At 45.8% G+C, this 17825-nt stretch overlaps 1 protein-coding gene across 2 annotated transcripts; it reads right to left on the bottom strand.

Annotated features, from left to right (window-relative positions):
• Positions 1–124: 124 nt before the first annotated feature.
• Positions 125–17825, bottom strand: LOC116948917 (von Willebrand factor C domain-containing protein 2-like). 2 transcript variants are annotated; one of them, XR_012945983.1, is made up of 4 exons: positions 16879–17825; positions 8688–8817; positions 1719–4836; positions 125–1624 (listed from the first exon to the last, which is right to left on the bottom strand). XR_012945983.1 is itself a non-coding variant. In XM_032966179.2 (3 exons), the coding sequence occupies exons 1-3, from the start codon at positions 17233–17235 to the stop codon at positions 4586–4588; spliced, it is 738 nt and encodes a 245-aa protein (XP_032822070.1). In that variant the 5' UTR covers positions 17236–17825; the 3' UTR covers positions 125–4585. The 2 variants fall into 2 exon arrangements, 1 of the variants encoding a protein (XP_032822070.1); XM_032966179.2 differs by having other exon boundaries at positions 125–4836.

The following is a 17825-nucleotide window of genomic DNA, read 5'->3' as shown; positions in this document are numbered from 1 at the left end:
AAGCAAGATAATTTGTTTTATTTCACTTTGTTTACATGATTTTTAAATGACAGTAACAACATAGAAATCATCAGCTCATGTCCGTATCATTTTGGGAAAACAACAACATTATATTAACTGGAAAAAAGCTTTTCAAATGATTTTATTCTTCGACGGTTAAGTTGCTCACATCTTGTTAATGACAACGCTGTACTACACAAGCAATACATTTGCACGTGTGTACATCTGCAAATGCCAGGTTTACATGAAAAATGTGTATATATTGATAAGCAGATAAAGCAATGTAAAAGGATTTTGACAATAAGGTGACTAGGTATCCTTCCAATTTATTGACATGTTTTTACAATTGGACATGCACTATGTCAAAGTAAAAAAAAAATGAATAAATAAGATAAAATAATATTAAAACCATATGATGCTCGATTGATTAACTACGTACACACGATTTGCTGTGCCACATCACAGCAAAACCTATACGTGTGTTCTTGCAATACATTCTGTGTAACCTTGGACACATGTAAAAGCAAACATTAAACGGTTGACAGTTAACGTTTTTGCCCACAGACATTTCTGGGCACAACTTTTTCCGTAACTTCTGGCCAGTGTGATATTGATCAAAGAGCCCATTTTTCATTATCACCATATGTAGGGCTTAATACTTTATTTATTTTTTGCACTTGTTGAATGTCAAACTAAAAACAAACGTGTTATAAACTGTGCTTTTGGGTTGTACAACGTGTAGTTCGGCATTATGTCGGACGTTTCGCTGCACTGAATTTAATGCAATACGTGTAGAAGCTCCTTGAGCGTGGAGTGAAACGTCGGACCACATACCAAAGAACACACGGTAACAACCCAGAATACTTTGGAGAGCTACCCTGCCCAGCCACAGGAGCGACCTGCACCGGAGTTCATATCTAAAATTGCCCTTCTGTTCAACCAATGGCGTAAATTTTTAGAAAGTAAATTATAATAATTTAACTGCCACTGCAAGAGCAAAAAAATGAGAAAAAAGTAATTATCTGAGCTCTGCATCAGAGCTGCGTTTAGAGTTTATGTTGCAGGCATTCTATTACAGTGAAGTTTGTCGGCAATTTGAAAAAAGAAAGTTAAGTATTTATGCAAAGCATACTTTACCGTGACACAATCATTACAAAATGTGCCGTTTAATAAGGGCTGCGATCGCGTAAAGTACAAAGAGTCGTCAAGCTCACGCTTGCATGGGTGAAAACGATTGCGTGTGTGTAAAAGCACAGAAAATAAACTTTTTGCGGATTCCCGAAGGTATACCAAGTGGCTCGTACGTTTTTGGGGATCCTTGTCTGATGCCAAGCAACGCTTCAAGGGGCACGTGAAACGATGATGAAGATGATGGCAATAATAATAATATATTGTCTGTTACTGTTAATTCAATCTCTAAAATCGTAATATTAAAGCAACTGAGGAATGTGGAGTGTGCCCGGGTATTCATCTTAAAGCCGACCATGGCATTTCTTTTTAAAGAGTTTAGTTTCACGTAATTACATTTTGCCCATTAGTGGTAACACAGGATCACGTCGTCATCATTGTCATCATAGTCGTGATGTTCTATACTAAATAATATTGCGCTTGTGGAACGAATTGCCTCAAACTCCCTGAACATTCTAAAAGTCATCGTCATTGTCATCATAGTCGTGATGTTCTATACTAAATAATATTGCGCTTGTGGAACGAATTGCCTCAAACTCCCTGAACATTCTAAAAGTCATCGTTGACATTTGAGAAACTCAAAAGTCATTTCGTATCGGGCCTTGAACCAATAACTCATATCGAAAACTGAATCTTGCTGGCTACTTGTTCGACTACAAGATGGTCAGGTGATAGCGTTATTGCAAATAGATTATTAAATCCATCTGTGCAGAGCTTTTTAGTGGTACCCCCTCATGTGTGGGAGTTTTCTCCTGCTACTCTGATTTCCTCGCACATGCCTCTCAATCATGGAATTCCCAAACTTCCCAAAAATGGATTTTAATAAACTATCAGAATTTATTTGCAATAGGCAGATTGGGTAAATGCCACAGTTAAATGAAATTATGGCATTGCTGCTGTCCCTGAAATGTAGTGTACCATGCGAAGGAAGGGTGCACATTTGTAAAGTGTGGTTGACACAAAAATATCGCAACCTAGTTTTAACACATCTGATGAAAATTGTCCGTGCTCCGGAGTAAATCACTTGTGCGCAGGGCTTACTGAATAGTTTTGCCGGTAGACTAGAGTAGGCACGCAACTAATATCCACAATCGCAGCGGGAGATATACCGCTGAAATGAAGCCCTGCCAGTAAGCATTTATCAGCTGGCTGTGAGTATATATACTTCCATATTTAAATTTGGCGTGCGTGAATTATTCATTTTGAACATTCCACACCTAAGATGTGTGCTGTGTGATTTTACCAGACTCCCTTGCAGGCTGGTGTGCTCAATAATTGCCCGCTGGCAAGTCGACCTCGTCGGCGTTTGTCTTACTGCTCATCACCCATCACAGGTCGTCGTCAACGTTAGTTACACTCCTCTAAAATTTATATCGGCATCGTTGCACTGTCACAATGATGCCATCGTCATGGACAACAACAACAACAAAAAAGACTATATCTTAAATTGAAAAAATACCGACAAGTTCTTTGTGATATTTTTCCACTGATGATGGAGAGACGTGGGCACCCATACCCACGAGGTAGGTGGTGCAGTATTTTGCACGGCTCAATGTCGCATGAATGGATATCATAAAATGTCAATTGAACGTTCACCCTTTCTTCCCCACCCCATCACATACGTGTATTACTGAGTAGCGAAACTTTGGGGCTAATGATATGAAGTGATAGGCAACTAAGCCATTAAAATAATCATATATGTTGAACTTTCGCACCATACATTGCCAAATGTGCTGATCGGATGTGCGGAACAATGCGTCGCAAGGTGGTCGGGCGGTGGGACAGGAGTTATGTTTAGGAAACGGTGGCACGTGTGGCTCCAATTGGTGGGTTAATACGGTAGCTGGAAAATGCCACCTTTGCTTTTCCAGCATCAGTTGTTTATGGGCCAAGTGCTTTCCTGGAACATTTTGGAATGCGGAGGCAATAGCTTCATCAGAGCTTCTTCCGGGAGGTAGCAATGAAGTCCACTCAGCTTTTCTGCAGTGAGCATCCAACTCACAATCCATCTCACAATCAAGGCGATGAGTTCACACCAGAGTCTGGGATCAATTTAGCCCCTCATCTCTGCAAGCACAATAAAACGAGGATCCCATTATAGATAGCGGTTGCCTTCGAGAGGACTGGCTCCCCACCATGGGGAATGGGGAGTGTTCACCGCTGACTCAACGGAGGTGAGCACCACAGCGGCAGCCTTGACAATCGGCCACGAGTTTCTACATTACCGCAAAGTTCCCGATTATAAATTCATCACTTGCAACCTGAAACTGGGAACGCGAAAAAAAACGCCCAAAGGTAGAGTGTGTTTTTTTTTTGCGGTAGAGGCGGGGCGACTTTTGGCCGAGATTACTTGAGACGAGGTCAACGTTAGACGACCCCCCGTGTCCTTGACGACCCCACTCGGTCGACACACGGGGCCAAACTCTTCTTGGCTGCGCAGGAGTGGTCGGGGTCCGCTTAGGCTATCGGCAAGACTAAAGCTTCGCCCCGGTTTGCTTACCAGGACGTCTGCCCCACGACCCGGGCTGAAGGTAATGTGGGACACAAAAAAAAACACACACACAAAGATCCCCTCGTATAGCATTAACAGACTGTTGGGGCAAGTGCTGCTAGCCAGCGTCTATGAAGGCCGGCACTGTGGCACGCAAGGGGGTGGGCGGCACCACGCCCGGTCGCCACCTTTGTCTCCCCGCAGTGGCGATGTTTACACACCTCGTCAGATACTCATTTGAGGCCGAGTCGACCTCAGGGAGACCCAGGACCGGTTCAGATAATCGTCACTGGTGTTGGCCGTGAGCGGGAATCGAACTCGGGCCGCCAGGTTCGTGATGCAGTGCGCTAACCGCTACACTACATGGGACACAGATGCATGCACACACACACACAAAGATGCACGCACACACAAAGATGCACACACACGCACACCAACACTGGGCGAGGTAAGTAATGAATGCGACGAAATAGCGACGTCTTCTTCCACAGTCGTTCTACTTATATGACTTGGGTTGCCATCTCTGAGGGACAAACCACTTAAACATATCGTGAGAATAATACGTTGTATAAGCTGAAGATGGGAGGAACCACGTGTCAATGCATCATCTCGTGTAGTTGTAATCTTACGTAACTGACAAAAAAAAAACTAGACTTTTAACTTTCCCCGGGGGGAACAGTTTACTGGATTCCCAGCACAGCCACGATTATGGGAGAAAACCAGGACAAGGTGGCAACGCTATAACAACAACAACAACAATAATAATAATCATATAACCCAGACGTGGGTGTTGACGTCGTGGGGTCGCTTATGACTGCGGCCGCACCCGTCGGCCAAAATGGTTGCAACGCCGTGCGATGTATGGAAAGGCGCCGCCGTACGAACGCAACCCCCTCGTGGCGCACTTCAGTGGACTCCCTGCTGCTGCTGCTGCTGCTGCTGCCCTTCCGTCTCCACCGTCTCCACCGCCTCGGCCGCCTCCTCCTGCTGGCCGGACGCGCACCTGCGGAGGCGTTCGCAGCGTGCCACGCGGTTGCCCTCCCAGTAGCCGGCCTCGAGGCCGTCGTGGCAGCGGCAGCGCGTGCACTCGTCGAGCCACACGTGGCTCCCGCCGGGGATCACGCGCCGCCCGCCCGCGTCCGCATAGCAGTTTGGACCTGGCCGGGCGGGGCGGGGAGGGGGGAGGTGCCGCAGTTAAAGGTCAAGAGGTCATCGTGACCCAGGGGGATGAGAGGTTGGCGCCGACGCCACTCGTTTGTAGAGGTTTCGCAAGGTCCGAGCGCAGCGACCGCCCTGGTTGATACCGCAGGCCACGTGGACGCCACGGTGGCGAGATGTTAGCTTACCCTCACCTACATTCTTGGTTCTTTCGGTAAAGTCACGTAGAAGGGAAACGATAAAATAATAAAAATATAAAGCAATAAAATTATCACGATGTTTCGACTGCGACACAAGCAATCATCATCAGGTGTGAAAACCACAGCAAGAAAATTTGAAAAAAGTGGCGGTTTTTTAACGTTAAAAAAGCGTTAAAGTGGCGTTTTTTTACGTAAAAAAACATTAAAAAACGCCACTTTTTTCAAATTGTCTTGCTGTGGTTTCCACACCTGATGATGATTGCTTGTGTTGCAGTCGAAACGTCGTGAGAATTGTATTGTTTTATATTTTTATTATTTTATTGTTTCCCTTCTACGTGACTTTGCCGAAAGAACCAAGAATATGAATCCCTGCAGTCACGAAAGCTTTAAATCTAAATTTACCCTCACCTAGTCTACAGGAGGTCGTGGGTTCGATCCTGACGCCTGTTGTATATTTGGAGTGTACATGTCTCTCTCTCCCCGTGGTCGCGTGGATTTTTTTTGGGTCCTCCGGTTTTTCCCTCCAGATATAAAATCAACGTGGGTTCAGATTATTCAGCTGCTATACGTGACCACGTGATAAGCCACTTCATTGAGCTATAATTTGTGGCCAGGTCGCTTTCGGAAAAGAAAAAAACTGTATAGCTCAGTGGGTCTTACCTGGTAAAATAAAAATGACGTATATATTAATTATAATTATTACAATTGTTTACCGAGGAAAACATCACTGAGTCTCTTGACTTTTTTTAGGAGAATCCTGCCGAATTCAATGGAATGTACGTGCCGTCTGCTTCACGGTGGACGTTAAATATCCCGCAACATTTTTCGAAAAAGACGAGGAGTTCCAACGGGTGCCTGCGTCGTAGTCCAAATTCGATCTACACAGCGGACATAGCGACAAGTTATTTCATTGGCGGGGGGGGAGGGGGGGGAAATTCTCGCAACAACATCGCACCCTGCAGGCAGACTCACGTACAGATGAAGACAGCTGCCACTGAGGGGCAATCCCCTTTATCGAGACTGGAGCAGGGCAATGGAACAGTTGAGATGAGATGTGATTAAAAAGAGCACTTTGACTCAGGGAGGAATTTAAGTGCTCTACATAATGCGCATCCTTATCCTTAATCCGGCTCATGCCATCGCATCTGGCTTTCGCTTTTTTTTCCGCTAGAGCCCTTGGCTGTTGCACAGTCGACACGTCTAACTGTCCACACATTTATAATTTACAAGGATAAGAACGCAAATGAGGTAACAGCCTTCACCTGTCTATACCTCTGCAACTTATTTCACCAAACGCTGTAGTACCCCTTCCCGGAAACGGTAAGGGGTTTCACAATAAAATGGCTGGGGAAATATCACGTTTCGCGGTCCAGTGAGAGATAAGTGAATGCACTCTGATTATGGGCAGCGGGCAGTTTTATGCAGGATGCTACATCACCTCGGGTGCTGTCAATAACAAGAGTGGGACGTGCATTGAATGTGAAATGATCAATAATTCAGTCCGGTGGCAGGAGGTGTTTCCCACCAGTGAGGTTCATGTTGTCACGGACGACCAGCGAGCAAATCGTGGGTGTGCGCTAATGAGCGATTAATTTACACATTGTTTCATTTTACACGCATTTTGCTCACGCGATGTCGCCCATAATTGAACTTTATATTATAATTTCATTTCTTATTCTGAGCTCTTTCGGTAAAGTCACATTGAAGGGAAACAATAAAATAAAATAATAATTTATATAAAACAATAAAAATTCTCACGACGTTTCGACCATAACACAAACGGTCAGAAACATGTAGTTTCTTGATGTAGTTTCTTGCCGTTGGTTTTCACACCTGATGATGACCGTTTGTGTTATGGTCGAAACGTCGTGAGAATTTTTATTGTTTTATATATATTTTATTATTTTATTGTTTCCCTTCAACGTGACTTTACCGAAAGAGCTAAGAATATGAATTACTGCAGTCACGAAAGCTTTAAATCAAAATTAAATTTCTCTCTCTCTCTCTTTCTCCCACCATTTAATGATATACATGTACAGTAACTGTTCTTAATTGTCTTCAATTGTTATATTTTTCCTATATTTTAACTTTCTAAGGATACATTACATATATGAGTACTGTGCCACTTTGTGAGGAAGTCATCAGTAGTTTGATATACTGGGCCCTTCCATATGAATGTGTAGCTTCCACTGCTGGCTCAGGGCTGTAAACTGGAGATGCTGATTTGAGCAAGAAATTACTTTGACCTGACTTCACGTACATGACATGTGGCTTATTTATATACTTGTTTATCAAGCTGCACATTTTTTACCTTGCTGTCCTGACAATATAACAATGTTGACTTCAGTTCTTCAGTTTACATTCAATGAGTATTCCTGCTGCGTAGGTTTTCGGGTGGGTCCGTGCACTGTTTGGCATCACGTCCGACGTCTCAGCTCCCACGTGCTGGGAGCTTCTTCAGGGACCGAATAGCTCCCAGCGCGTGGTGCAAAACTTCGGGCATCGTGCCGACCAACACGCGATACGCATCGGAGAGCTGTGTAGTTTGTATGTATGTATGTTAAACTTCTTTCACACCGTACGTAGCCAAACGTGCTTAATCGGAGGTGCAAGGTGAGGGACAACAACATAGCTTGTCGATGCCAGGTCCATGTGCGTATTGCTCATATGCTGAACAGTCACAAGAGGGCACATTTGCACAACTCCAATAGGACAGGTCTTCCTTGCTTTGATGTCTCAGTATGTGGCCTCTGGCCTGCCTATACTATGCATATCCATTCGTGAAATCCAATTAGGAACATTTCTCCCCCACGTCATTTCATTAAACAATGCCAGACATTCCTTTTAAAATCGATATTGCCTTTCAACCATCTCTCACTTTATATGCAACTTGAGTGATGTAAATATTACTGGGCACCAACCCAGAGGCTAAAACCACACAAAATCACACACATGCAAAAAAGCCATCTATTATGTATAATGTCCAGCTCTTTGACGATCCACTGCTGGATGACTTCCTCATGCAAAGTGTGTAAGTCATCGGGGTTGTTTATATGTAAGTTGAACTTCCTCCACATCGTATGTAGCCAACCGTGTTAACCGGAGGTTTGACATTACTTCACCACGCTGGTTGCTGTGGGTTTCGTGAAAGTGGGCGACCAGGATCAGTTCAGATACCACTCCAGTCATCGGGGTCATAGCGCAGTGTCTTAACCGCTGAACCACCGCTCCATCCGAATAATGAGAAATTGGTTTATAATGCAGTCATGTATTTGAGATTAAGAGCCAACCTATTCACGTATGTCAATATACGAGGCAATGAAGGAAGCATGCATCTTGTGCTGGAAACAAGGGGAAATGCATCGGAGAAAACGGACACGCGCGAGGGGGCTACACTCCATCCTGGACAGAAGGGACAGATGTGACCGTTAGTCCGCAATGCACTCTTAAATCTCGACAGAAGACTCATTTATTTAGAGGCGCTTTTTGTGTTTAGTTTGGCGTCCTTCCCCCGCACCTCCGTTAAGCACGGTTGGCTATGCACGGTGCAAAAGAAGTTCAACGTACGTTCATACTCTGCTCTACTTCCCCCGCCATCTCCTCGCGAGCCAGGGTGCGTGGCAGAGCGCGAACCGTGCCCTCACGCTCACCGTCCTTGCAGGTGGGGCAGCAGTCGCCCTTCTCGTACACGGGGTTGACGCAGGGAGGGGGAGCACAGTCGGCGACCAGGCAGCGCGGGATCCCGTCCAGCTCACACGTGCACTGCTCGCAGGCGGACGGCTGCTCGCCCCAAGGGTGGAACGGACAATAACCCCGTAACGGTTATTCCAACGAAATTCGCGGCTCAGAGGTCGAAGTGATCTGCTGCTCGAATGAAAACTATAAACTTGACTGGAATTTGTTTTTTTTTTTTTTAAACCATGAAAGGTACACTGAGATATATAGCTCTTTTTTTTTATATATGCGACCTGGCCACCAATGATAGCTCAATGGAGTGGCTTATCGTGTGGAGATTTATAGCAGCCAAATACTCTGAACGCGTGTTTCTAAATGTGCTAACTCAAAATATGCAGCAGGCGTCAAGGTCGAGATCAAACCCACGACCTGTATACCGGCGAGGTAATTAACATCTCGCCACCAGGGCATCCGAAATGAGCACTGAGGTGGCGCCCATCTACTCATTCTCCATCTATGAGCCGTAGAAGGAAATTCCACGTTCCTGTGGCGGAGGTTAGTTTAGCCGTAGGACAACTGCTGTTGACTTCCCCACAGAGTGGTACCTTATTTTATAGACCCCCAGAGAGACAGTGAGCCGAGTCATTTCACAACTAAGATTTGAACTGGCATCCTTCTAATTGCGAGCCTGGCCGCTTAAAATTATCGAGTGAAATTGGAAAACACAATAATACAACACAATTGTATTATTGTTATATAACGTACTTTTGGATTTTTAAAACATCAAAATGCGACGGCATCTCAAGGTGGGAAGGGACGTGATGCGATGGGGTCAGCTGAAATAGGGTCAGGGTGTGATGGTAAGGCATGAGACTTGGTCATAATGTGATGGGAAGTGATGAGTTTCCACATCGTATGGATGTGTTGGGATGAAATGTGGATTAAATGGGTCAAGATCACTTGGGATGGCGATGCGAGATGTTCTTCTTCCCAAATTGTGTCCCAATGTTTTTTGTATCTTGCAGATATGTATGTATGTTGAACTTCTTTTCTTACGTAGCCAACCGTGTTAATCTATAGGTAGCAACTCTAGATGAGGCTCGACTATGATGGGATTAAAAATATATATGCTTCTCTTAAGAGTAGGCCTGCCTCCACTGTGTTCAGACTCGAGCAGTATCAGCGGCAAAGCAGAAATCCACGTGGGGCTCGGTGGAATTTCAGGACATCCAGCCCGGCTGCTTTTCTCTACCGCTCGTGTAAACGTGTGTATTCTTGTAGCCACTGGAACGGCAGTGAATTTGGTGGAACGAATAGCTCAGAGACGAATGGAAGCCTCATCAGTGGCTCCCCTCCGGAGACTCAACAACCCGAAGCCGCCAGTGCCCAGCTGCAATGTGAAAAGGTAATTTGAAACGGGACGTGCATATTCCCAACCGTACTTGCGTACGTGCATGAGTGCATGTCCTGCTCAGCTCACGGCCAACACCAGTGACGACTATCTAAACTGGTCCTAGGGCTCCCCTAGGTCGACTCAGCCTCATATGAGTACCTGGTGTGGTGTGTGAACATCAGCACTGGGGAGACAAAGGCGGCCAGGCTTGGTGCTAGCCACCCAACCCTTAGTCAGCCTTGATAGGTGCTCGCTAACAGCACTTTCCCAAAAAGTCTGTTAAGGCTATATGGGGGGTCTTTGTCTTTGTGTATTTGTGCACTGAAATGACTTGGTTCAGTGGTGGTGCTAACCCATTGGGGGTCATAAATAGACATATTTGGGGACTGCCTTTCAATGTATAAACTCCTAGTGAAGAGATATAAACAAGAGGTAGAGATGTAGTGCGATAAAGAAAACATGCAGGCAAACATATAGATGAAGTGAAATTAGATAAGAGAGATGCACACAAGATAGAGATGGCAGATTAATTGCTTTATTTCCTTGCTATGTTTATTTTAATATGAACCTCTATTTAAAGCACCCTTATTTTCCATGAATCCAAGAGCCATTGGTCTTCCTGGTATCATACACTTGTGCTTGGTTTACTTGATGCCCAGCGCCACCACTCGCTTGATTGTATGTTCATCGGTTGTTGAGAAAATGTTCGGTTGCGATAATGATTTCATTTGTCAACTGAGTTATTTTAGCAGCGCCATACCTGAATTTGTTTTAGCCCATGAGCCAGCGTTCTATGCGTGGCCACGTGCGCTGCATTAAAATTGGACAAATTAACAGTGATCAGTCGAACTGGAGATCGAATTATATTGTAAAGAAGACGGTGGCTAAATTAATCACTGTTTTTTTTTAATAATCCACTGTAGGTCAGCCGTGCGATGGCTATGAATCGCGGTCGTCACTTGATAACACACATCACGACTCTGTGTTGCCTCTAAAAATATACGGCCAATATATTTTGGTAAATATGAAATGAGATGTGGATACCATCCAATATTAAATATTTACACGCACAGAACCAACGTGGATGGAATCCACATTGTAACCCTTAGCGTGGAAGTGAAATTAATGATGTATGGAGGCTTTTAGTGAAAGATGTCCCACATCAAATGTACACATTTCAGCTACACTCAAAAGTAATTAATATTGTAAAGTGAAATCCTGATAATAGGTTTTTCCCCTTTTATCTGGCAACAAAACAGGTGTTAAGATGTTAAAACACCAAACTGAAACCTTTTACAAGCAACCATGCCTACATTAACCACAATGCTTGTGGTCAGAATGCAAACAAAAACATACTCTGATAATATGAGTTGTCCTTGAAACGGATTGGTCCACACCAGAGACAGCTTTCTTTTGAGCCTCGTCTCAAACGGTGTTAGACCAGAGGAAGCCAAAAGGCGTACAAATCCTGTATGCGAGTCTGCAATCTCTTCAAACTGTCTAACTTATACACTCAAGATAAAGGTGCAGCCCTGCAATTGTTCTGCTATCACCACTGCTACTAGAGGGAGCTTCAGAGAACCCCTCAGGAAGATATTTTTTGCAAACTATTCCACGCTTGCCAGACGTCTTGGGAGCGGTGGGAGTCCCTCCACGTTGCCCCACCACACACGACCTGCCAATCGACTCACTTAACTGTTGTGTTACACCATTGGAACCTTCTTTGCCAGTAGCAAAATATGATAATTGTTTTTTTACCCTTTTATCTGGCAACAAAACTGACACCTTTTTTTACAAGGAGTCATGTTTGCATTGACCACAATACCTGCGGTCGGAATGCAAACAAAAAATATAACTGTGATAATGTATGCACTGTCCTTGAAATTGATTGGTCCACACTCGAGACAGCGTTCCTTAGAGCCTAGTCTCACATGGTGTTGGACCAGAAGACGCCAAAAGGCGCACAACTCAAAGACAATGCACCACCAGAGTATGAGAGCTCAGGGTAAGCATTTACACCATTGGAAACCTCCTTTGCCAGTAGCAAAATATGATATTTGTTTTTTTTTTACCTTTTAACAAAACTGACACCTTTTTTACAAGGAGTCATGTTTGCATTGTTGTGTTACACCCAGCCGCTCCGGATGCAGTTGTCCGGCTTGACCACCTGAATGTGAAATTGAAGTTTGTTACTCTGTGTCCACATCAACCATACTGCTGGGTGGACAGAGGTGGTCGGGGTGATTTAAGAAACTATCTTCATTGTTTCAACTGCTGCGCTGAAATATGAAACTGGCAACCTCTGGATTGCAAGTCCAGTGTGCTAACCATGACACTGGCAGCATCTCAAGATTGTAAAATATAATCTTATATGCATGTCTGTAACCCAAATGTAAATTATGCGCGTATTATAATTGTTTTACAATCAATAATCTTAGCCTAGGCGCATTTTCACAATGAGCCAGAAAAACAAAGTTAATAATTGCGTCTTTCCCATGGCAAAAAATGTCCACCATCTGTGCTCCGCTGTTCCAAATTGCCGAGAAACAAATTAGTCTGGGTCTCTTTGGCAAATTGCCATATGCCTCATGTTTTCCGTTTTGCCGAGGAGGCTGTCTGTCCGTGTATGCCTGTCGAGCATCTCCCAGGAGCTCGTATTTTCTCACAAGTTCTAGGTAAACGCAGCATTGTGAGTTCGTGGGAGCGAAAAAGCCCTGGGTTCCACGCGCTCTCGTTTCTATGCGGCGTGCGTTGGTTCTTATCACGGGAGGGCAGGGGCAGAAACGCGCCTGTGAATATCAACGAAAACGAATCGCGATGTCAACCAAAAAAAACAGAACAAAACTCTGACCGGAATGAAAATGCCGAGGTCACAGTTTTGCCCCGAACGGACCCAGATCGAGCCAGATGTGCTTCCTTATAGCGTTCACCGCACGCGTGCGTGCAGAAGGGCCGGTCCCTCGGGTGTGACTTTAATGCAAACATGTGGCGTATTGTGGGGGCGCCGCGATGGCGAGATGCTAACTACCTCGCCTGTTATGCAGGCCGCTCATGGTTTCGATCCTGATCCCGACCCTGACGCCTGCTGTATATTTGAAGTTTGCATGTTTCTCTCTCTCTCTCCCCGCGATTGTGTTGATTTTTCTCCGGGTCCTCCGGTTTTCCCCTCCACATTTAGAATCAACATCACGCGTTTGGAGTATTTGGCTGCTACAAATTCCCGCGCGAAAAGCCACTTCGTTGAGCTATGCTTTGTGATGGCCAGGTCACTTCTGAGTAGAAAAAAAGCTGCCTGGCTCAGTGTGCCTCACCTGATAAAATAAAAACATTTGTTTAGTTTTATAGCTTAGTGTGTGCGCGCGTGCACAGTGTGTCAACTTTGACAGCAGCGCTGACGTCAATGCACGTGTCCCAACCCCCATCCCATCGTGAAATAATGGGAAGGCCGTCACACCCCCCCCCCCTTCTCGTGCAGCGATGCAAAGATTCCGAGAGCGAGTGCACCGCGTTGCCTGTGCAACTGTTGGCTGGCGACGACTGACATTGTTAGGGGTGGGGGGGGAGAGGGCGCGGAGGTTGGTGGCGAGAGAAGAGAGAGGGAGTCTGAAGAGATGGGGGAGGCGGAGGAGTTGGTAGAGAGAGAGAGGGGAAAGCATGGCAACTGGTGCCGGGCATCCAAGAACTCTCAGCCTCGTAATAAAACGATGGGTAGGTTGGGTGAGAGGTCATGTGGGTTTTGAGCGAAAGGAAGAGAGAGAGAGAGAGACAGAGGGATGGGAGGGAGTTTGTCCCTAATCGCTTTGTGTGCCTCCAATGAGCCGTTGGGACTGTGTGGGTCAACCCGCGGCCACCTGCCTGCAACTGGTGTGGGAGCAACACATCCTGTGTTGACCCCGCGCGCGCGACGCATTCGTTTCCAGCCTTGCATACCATACAAAGCTCTCCTCTGTCCGGCCAAGAATTGTACATGGGTCCAATTGCGTACTCTATCGTCACACTGATCCTTCCGAAGAAATAGCTTATGCAACGTTGGTTAGCACACTGGCGGTCGACGGTTCGATCTCCAGGTGCGGCATTTAAAACACTCTGCAGGTTTCTTAAATTCACGCCCCCTCCCCGCCTCTGTACACCCAGCAGTAACGAGTAGTACATCTTAGTTAATCTATCGGCAGGTCGCATGTGATGGTGTAAAGTGTGGGATACTCCCACCTGTTTTCAATATTTATGGCCAGGCCAGCATCGAACAGTAGGAAATAATACGCTGTAGAGGCTCTTCTTCCAGCAGCGGCATGGGCAGGAAATTGCAGGGCTGCACCTTTAACCTTTCACTTATTATGAAAGCTATCTCACGATGACTTCTGTATGAATTTGAAAGAAAAAAAACAATCTCTTTGTGCGTGACAGCAATGACATATGGACCAGATCAGTTGCAGTCTCGACTTTGCTCTCGTGTTATCTATGTAAGCTTCATATTTACTGTGATTGCGGATGCCAAAATCATTGGTGTGGTCATTCATTAATATTTGGTCCGACTTGAGCCGTCTAACTTAAACAATTAAACCTGTCGCTTAACCAATGGAAGTTTAATAATTATTGTTTAAACATTTAAAATACGGTCACTGATAGCCGTCAATGACTCGCGATTTATCTCGACCCGCCCTCTTCTACGTTACCATAATCAGGAGCAGCAGCAACGCTGGCAAGCAGATGCAGCGGCGGCGGCGGCGGCAGCAGCGAAAGGCTATCGTGAATTAATTGTTGTTGTTTATTTGTACTGCAGGCAAATGCCGCGAGAGGAAATGCTTGCTTATGTCAATGACTGCTGCTTGCAGTCGGCCCTTGGCTGCGCCGCAGCACTTCTTCTTCTCACGCGACAAAGATCAAAACCCTTCTTACATTTATCTCCACCGCGATTTTAAAAAAATGCGAACCTCTCTGCCAAAATGCCCTTCCAACCGCGCGCCACATGGAAATGCTTCCAGCGTATTAGACACTCAGGTCCAAAATGGCTTTGGCAAGTCATGCAACGGCGATCCTGCTATTTTTACGAGATGCTAAAAACCCTACACGCGAAAGATTGCCACGTTCACTTGCATCCGGCGGAGCAGCGGTAGGGCGGTTAGTGTCAAAGCCAATGAACCTCGACACATGAGTTTGATTGACAGCCATGGCTAAACACCAGTGGTGAGTGATATATGAAGTGGTCACGATGCCCCTCTGCCTTCATCATCCCGCAATGACCAGTGTGGTGAAGTGTGGTAAAAAAAAAATCCCCCATGACTGACACAACATGTGGAGGCCCACATCCAGCAGTGTATTAAAAAAAGGTCTGTAAAAATATAATGTATTTATCAACTCTTAAGTCCATCGGCCCAAAACAGATATTTATCTTATAGATACGACCCAATGTGGTAAATTAAAATATTAAAAGCAGACAAACGTTAAATAACACGCCTTAAAAAATACTCATTTTAAAGTTATCACAACTCAACGTACTTTTATTTTCCGCATAAAGCAACTGGTACCACTAATGTTTTGCCATTCTAGGTGTTACCAATTGGACCCAATCCAGATATTTTAACCTGTTGTATCACCTGAAATATAATACATTGCGTTCATGTAAAAAAAAGTCACCCATTTGCCAACAGTTTTCCATAAACAACACTTTTCATCAGCCATGATTTAGCTACTGCTGGATGAAGGTCTCGCCACGGCATTGCCTTCTCTCACAACCCAGCGATGATGCCACAAACCAACTCGCTCCGGGCCACTGTCTGATCTCACCACTCCATCTTCATGCTGGTATTCCTCAAGGGTGTGTGCCCTCCTTTGACTGCACTTCCATCATCAGTCTCATCCATCTGCCATGCTTGTCGCCATGTCAGATTATTTTCTTAGCTGTCAATATCACGTCTCCAATGTCAGTGTCTATGTTTCTGATCCATCTGTTAAAGTAGAGGGATGTCAAAATCATTTTGTTGTGTAGATAAGTCTATCAGTTTGGCAGATTCATCCTATTTTCCGCAAATTATTTTGCAGATAAATGGAGTAAATTTACAAATGACCCAGTAAATAATAGATTTCGTGATGCCCACCACCCGTACCCAGATAACCACGGATAAGAGGAATTCGACTGTGCTGTACTAAAAAGGATGAGAACCCTACCTCACTTTCCAAGACTACGCACGCCTTTAGGGAGCAATTTGGTCGTACTCCCCGATGTATATTTGTCCTATGTTAGGCCATCGTGGGGGAAATTGAAGGCATTCCTACATTTTTCAAGATGTCTGGCCAGCTTAGACGAGTATCCCACAACACTCTCACGCAAGGATCCTCTCTCTGTAGGCCCTTCTAGTGGAGGCTCTTCTGCCAGCTTTGGCATTAGCAGGTAATTGCACGGGTGCACCTTTTAGCTTGAGTGTCCCGTGTAGGCAGGCGGCTTGCAGATTTTGCAGGCAGACACGCGGTTGCCCTCTACAATGTGAATTACTTTCGAGGTTTCATCCGAAGGGTAACTAAAACCGCCACGTACATTTGGCCGCAGTTCAATGGAGTACATGGTGAATCTCAGTGAGCTGTCATTCACTTCAATAGAGTACACAGTGAATCTCAGTGAACTCTTACTAACTTAAAAAAATGACAAAGCAGTGAATCTCAGCGGTGAAACATCGGTGCAAAAAAAAACCACACCAAGGGCCTCCACCTGACCATCAATCGCATCTCAATAATTAACACCCTCCCACCACCACCACCACCACCACCTTCTATCTCACCTGGAACTTGTGGCCCAGTTCGTACACGTGTCCCCGGTACTCGCAGCCGACCCGCTCGCATCGCGGGCAGCAGTCGCTTGGGTAGTGGCTCACGTGCACGCAGGCGGGCGGCAACGCGGCGCACTCGGTGCGCGCGCACGCCGGACCCTCGGTCGTGCACTCGCACTGCGTGCAGTGGTCGGCGTCCGGGAAGAACCACTCGCCCACGTAGTACACGCTGCCGTTGGCTCGGCAGGTGTGACCCGTTTGGTGGGCCACGGCGGCGGCGCTCGCCACCGGCAGCCAGCCGCACCAGGCGGAAAGCGCGAGGAGGAGGAGACGCGGCGTGGGTGCCCGAGCGCGCAAAATTGGCCCCATCTTGATAATCGCACGCACGGAGACACACTTTTCTCTCTCTCTCTATCTGTGCGCCTGCTATAGTTGGCCGGAAAGGCTTCACACCAGAGCTGGTGTAATTTGTCAAAAGAGTTAATTCGCACTTTTGTTTTGCGATAAATGTACGATACTCTAGTTAGCCTATACGCGTGTTAGTTTGATGCTGATTTTTCTTTTTTTAGAAATGTGTAACTCGAGCCTGCCTGGCAATGCAATTTAAAACAAAAAAAACTGCTCTCTACCCCAGTTAAACGTTACTTATGAACATACACTGTACTTATAAAACAATGTATATATTTTCAAAACAACATAGCACACGTCCCGTTCGCTGGCGGCTGTTGGTAAACGCGAAGGAGACGGTGGTGAGTCGAGTCGGTTGTACACAGCGGGCTGAAGATGCTGGAGGAATTTGTGTTATGGCCGTTGCTGCTGCCTTGTGATACTTTGAGTCTATACCGGCGAGACGCGCAGCAGATATGCATCTGTGCGCGGTCACTCTCTCTGGCTGTCGGAGCTGCTGCCTCCTCCCTCCTCCTTCCTCGCACCCCCCTTCAACCTCCATCCCCCACGCC

Source organism: Petromyzon marinus, chromosome 35 (genome assembly GCF_048934315.1).
Source record: "Petromyzon marinus isolate PM22_M1 ecotype Great Lakes invasive population chromosome 35, UKy_Petmar_22M1.pri1.0, whole genome shotgun sequence".
In the NCBI taxonomy this organism is placed as follows: Eukaryota; Metazoa; Chordata; class Hyperoartia; order Petromyzontiformes; family Petromyzontidae; genus Petromyzon; species Petromyzon marinus.
The sequence above is the reverse complement of the archived record's forward strand: the minus strand, read 5'-3'. Positions and strand labels throughout refer to the sequence as shown.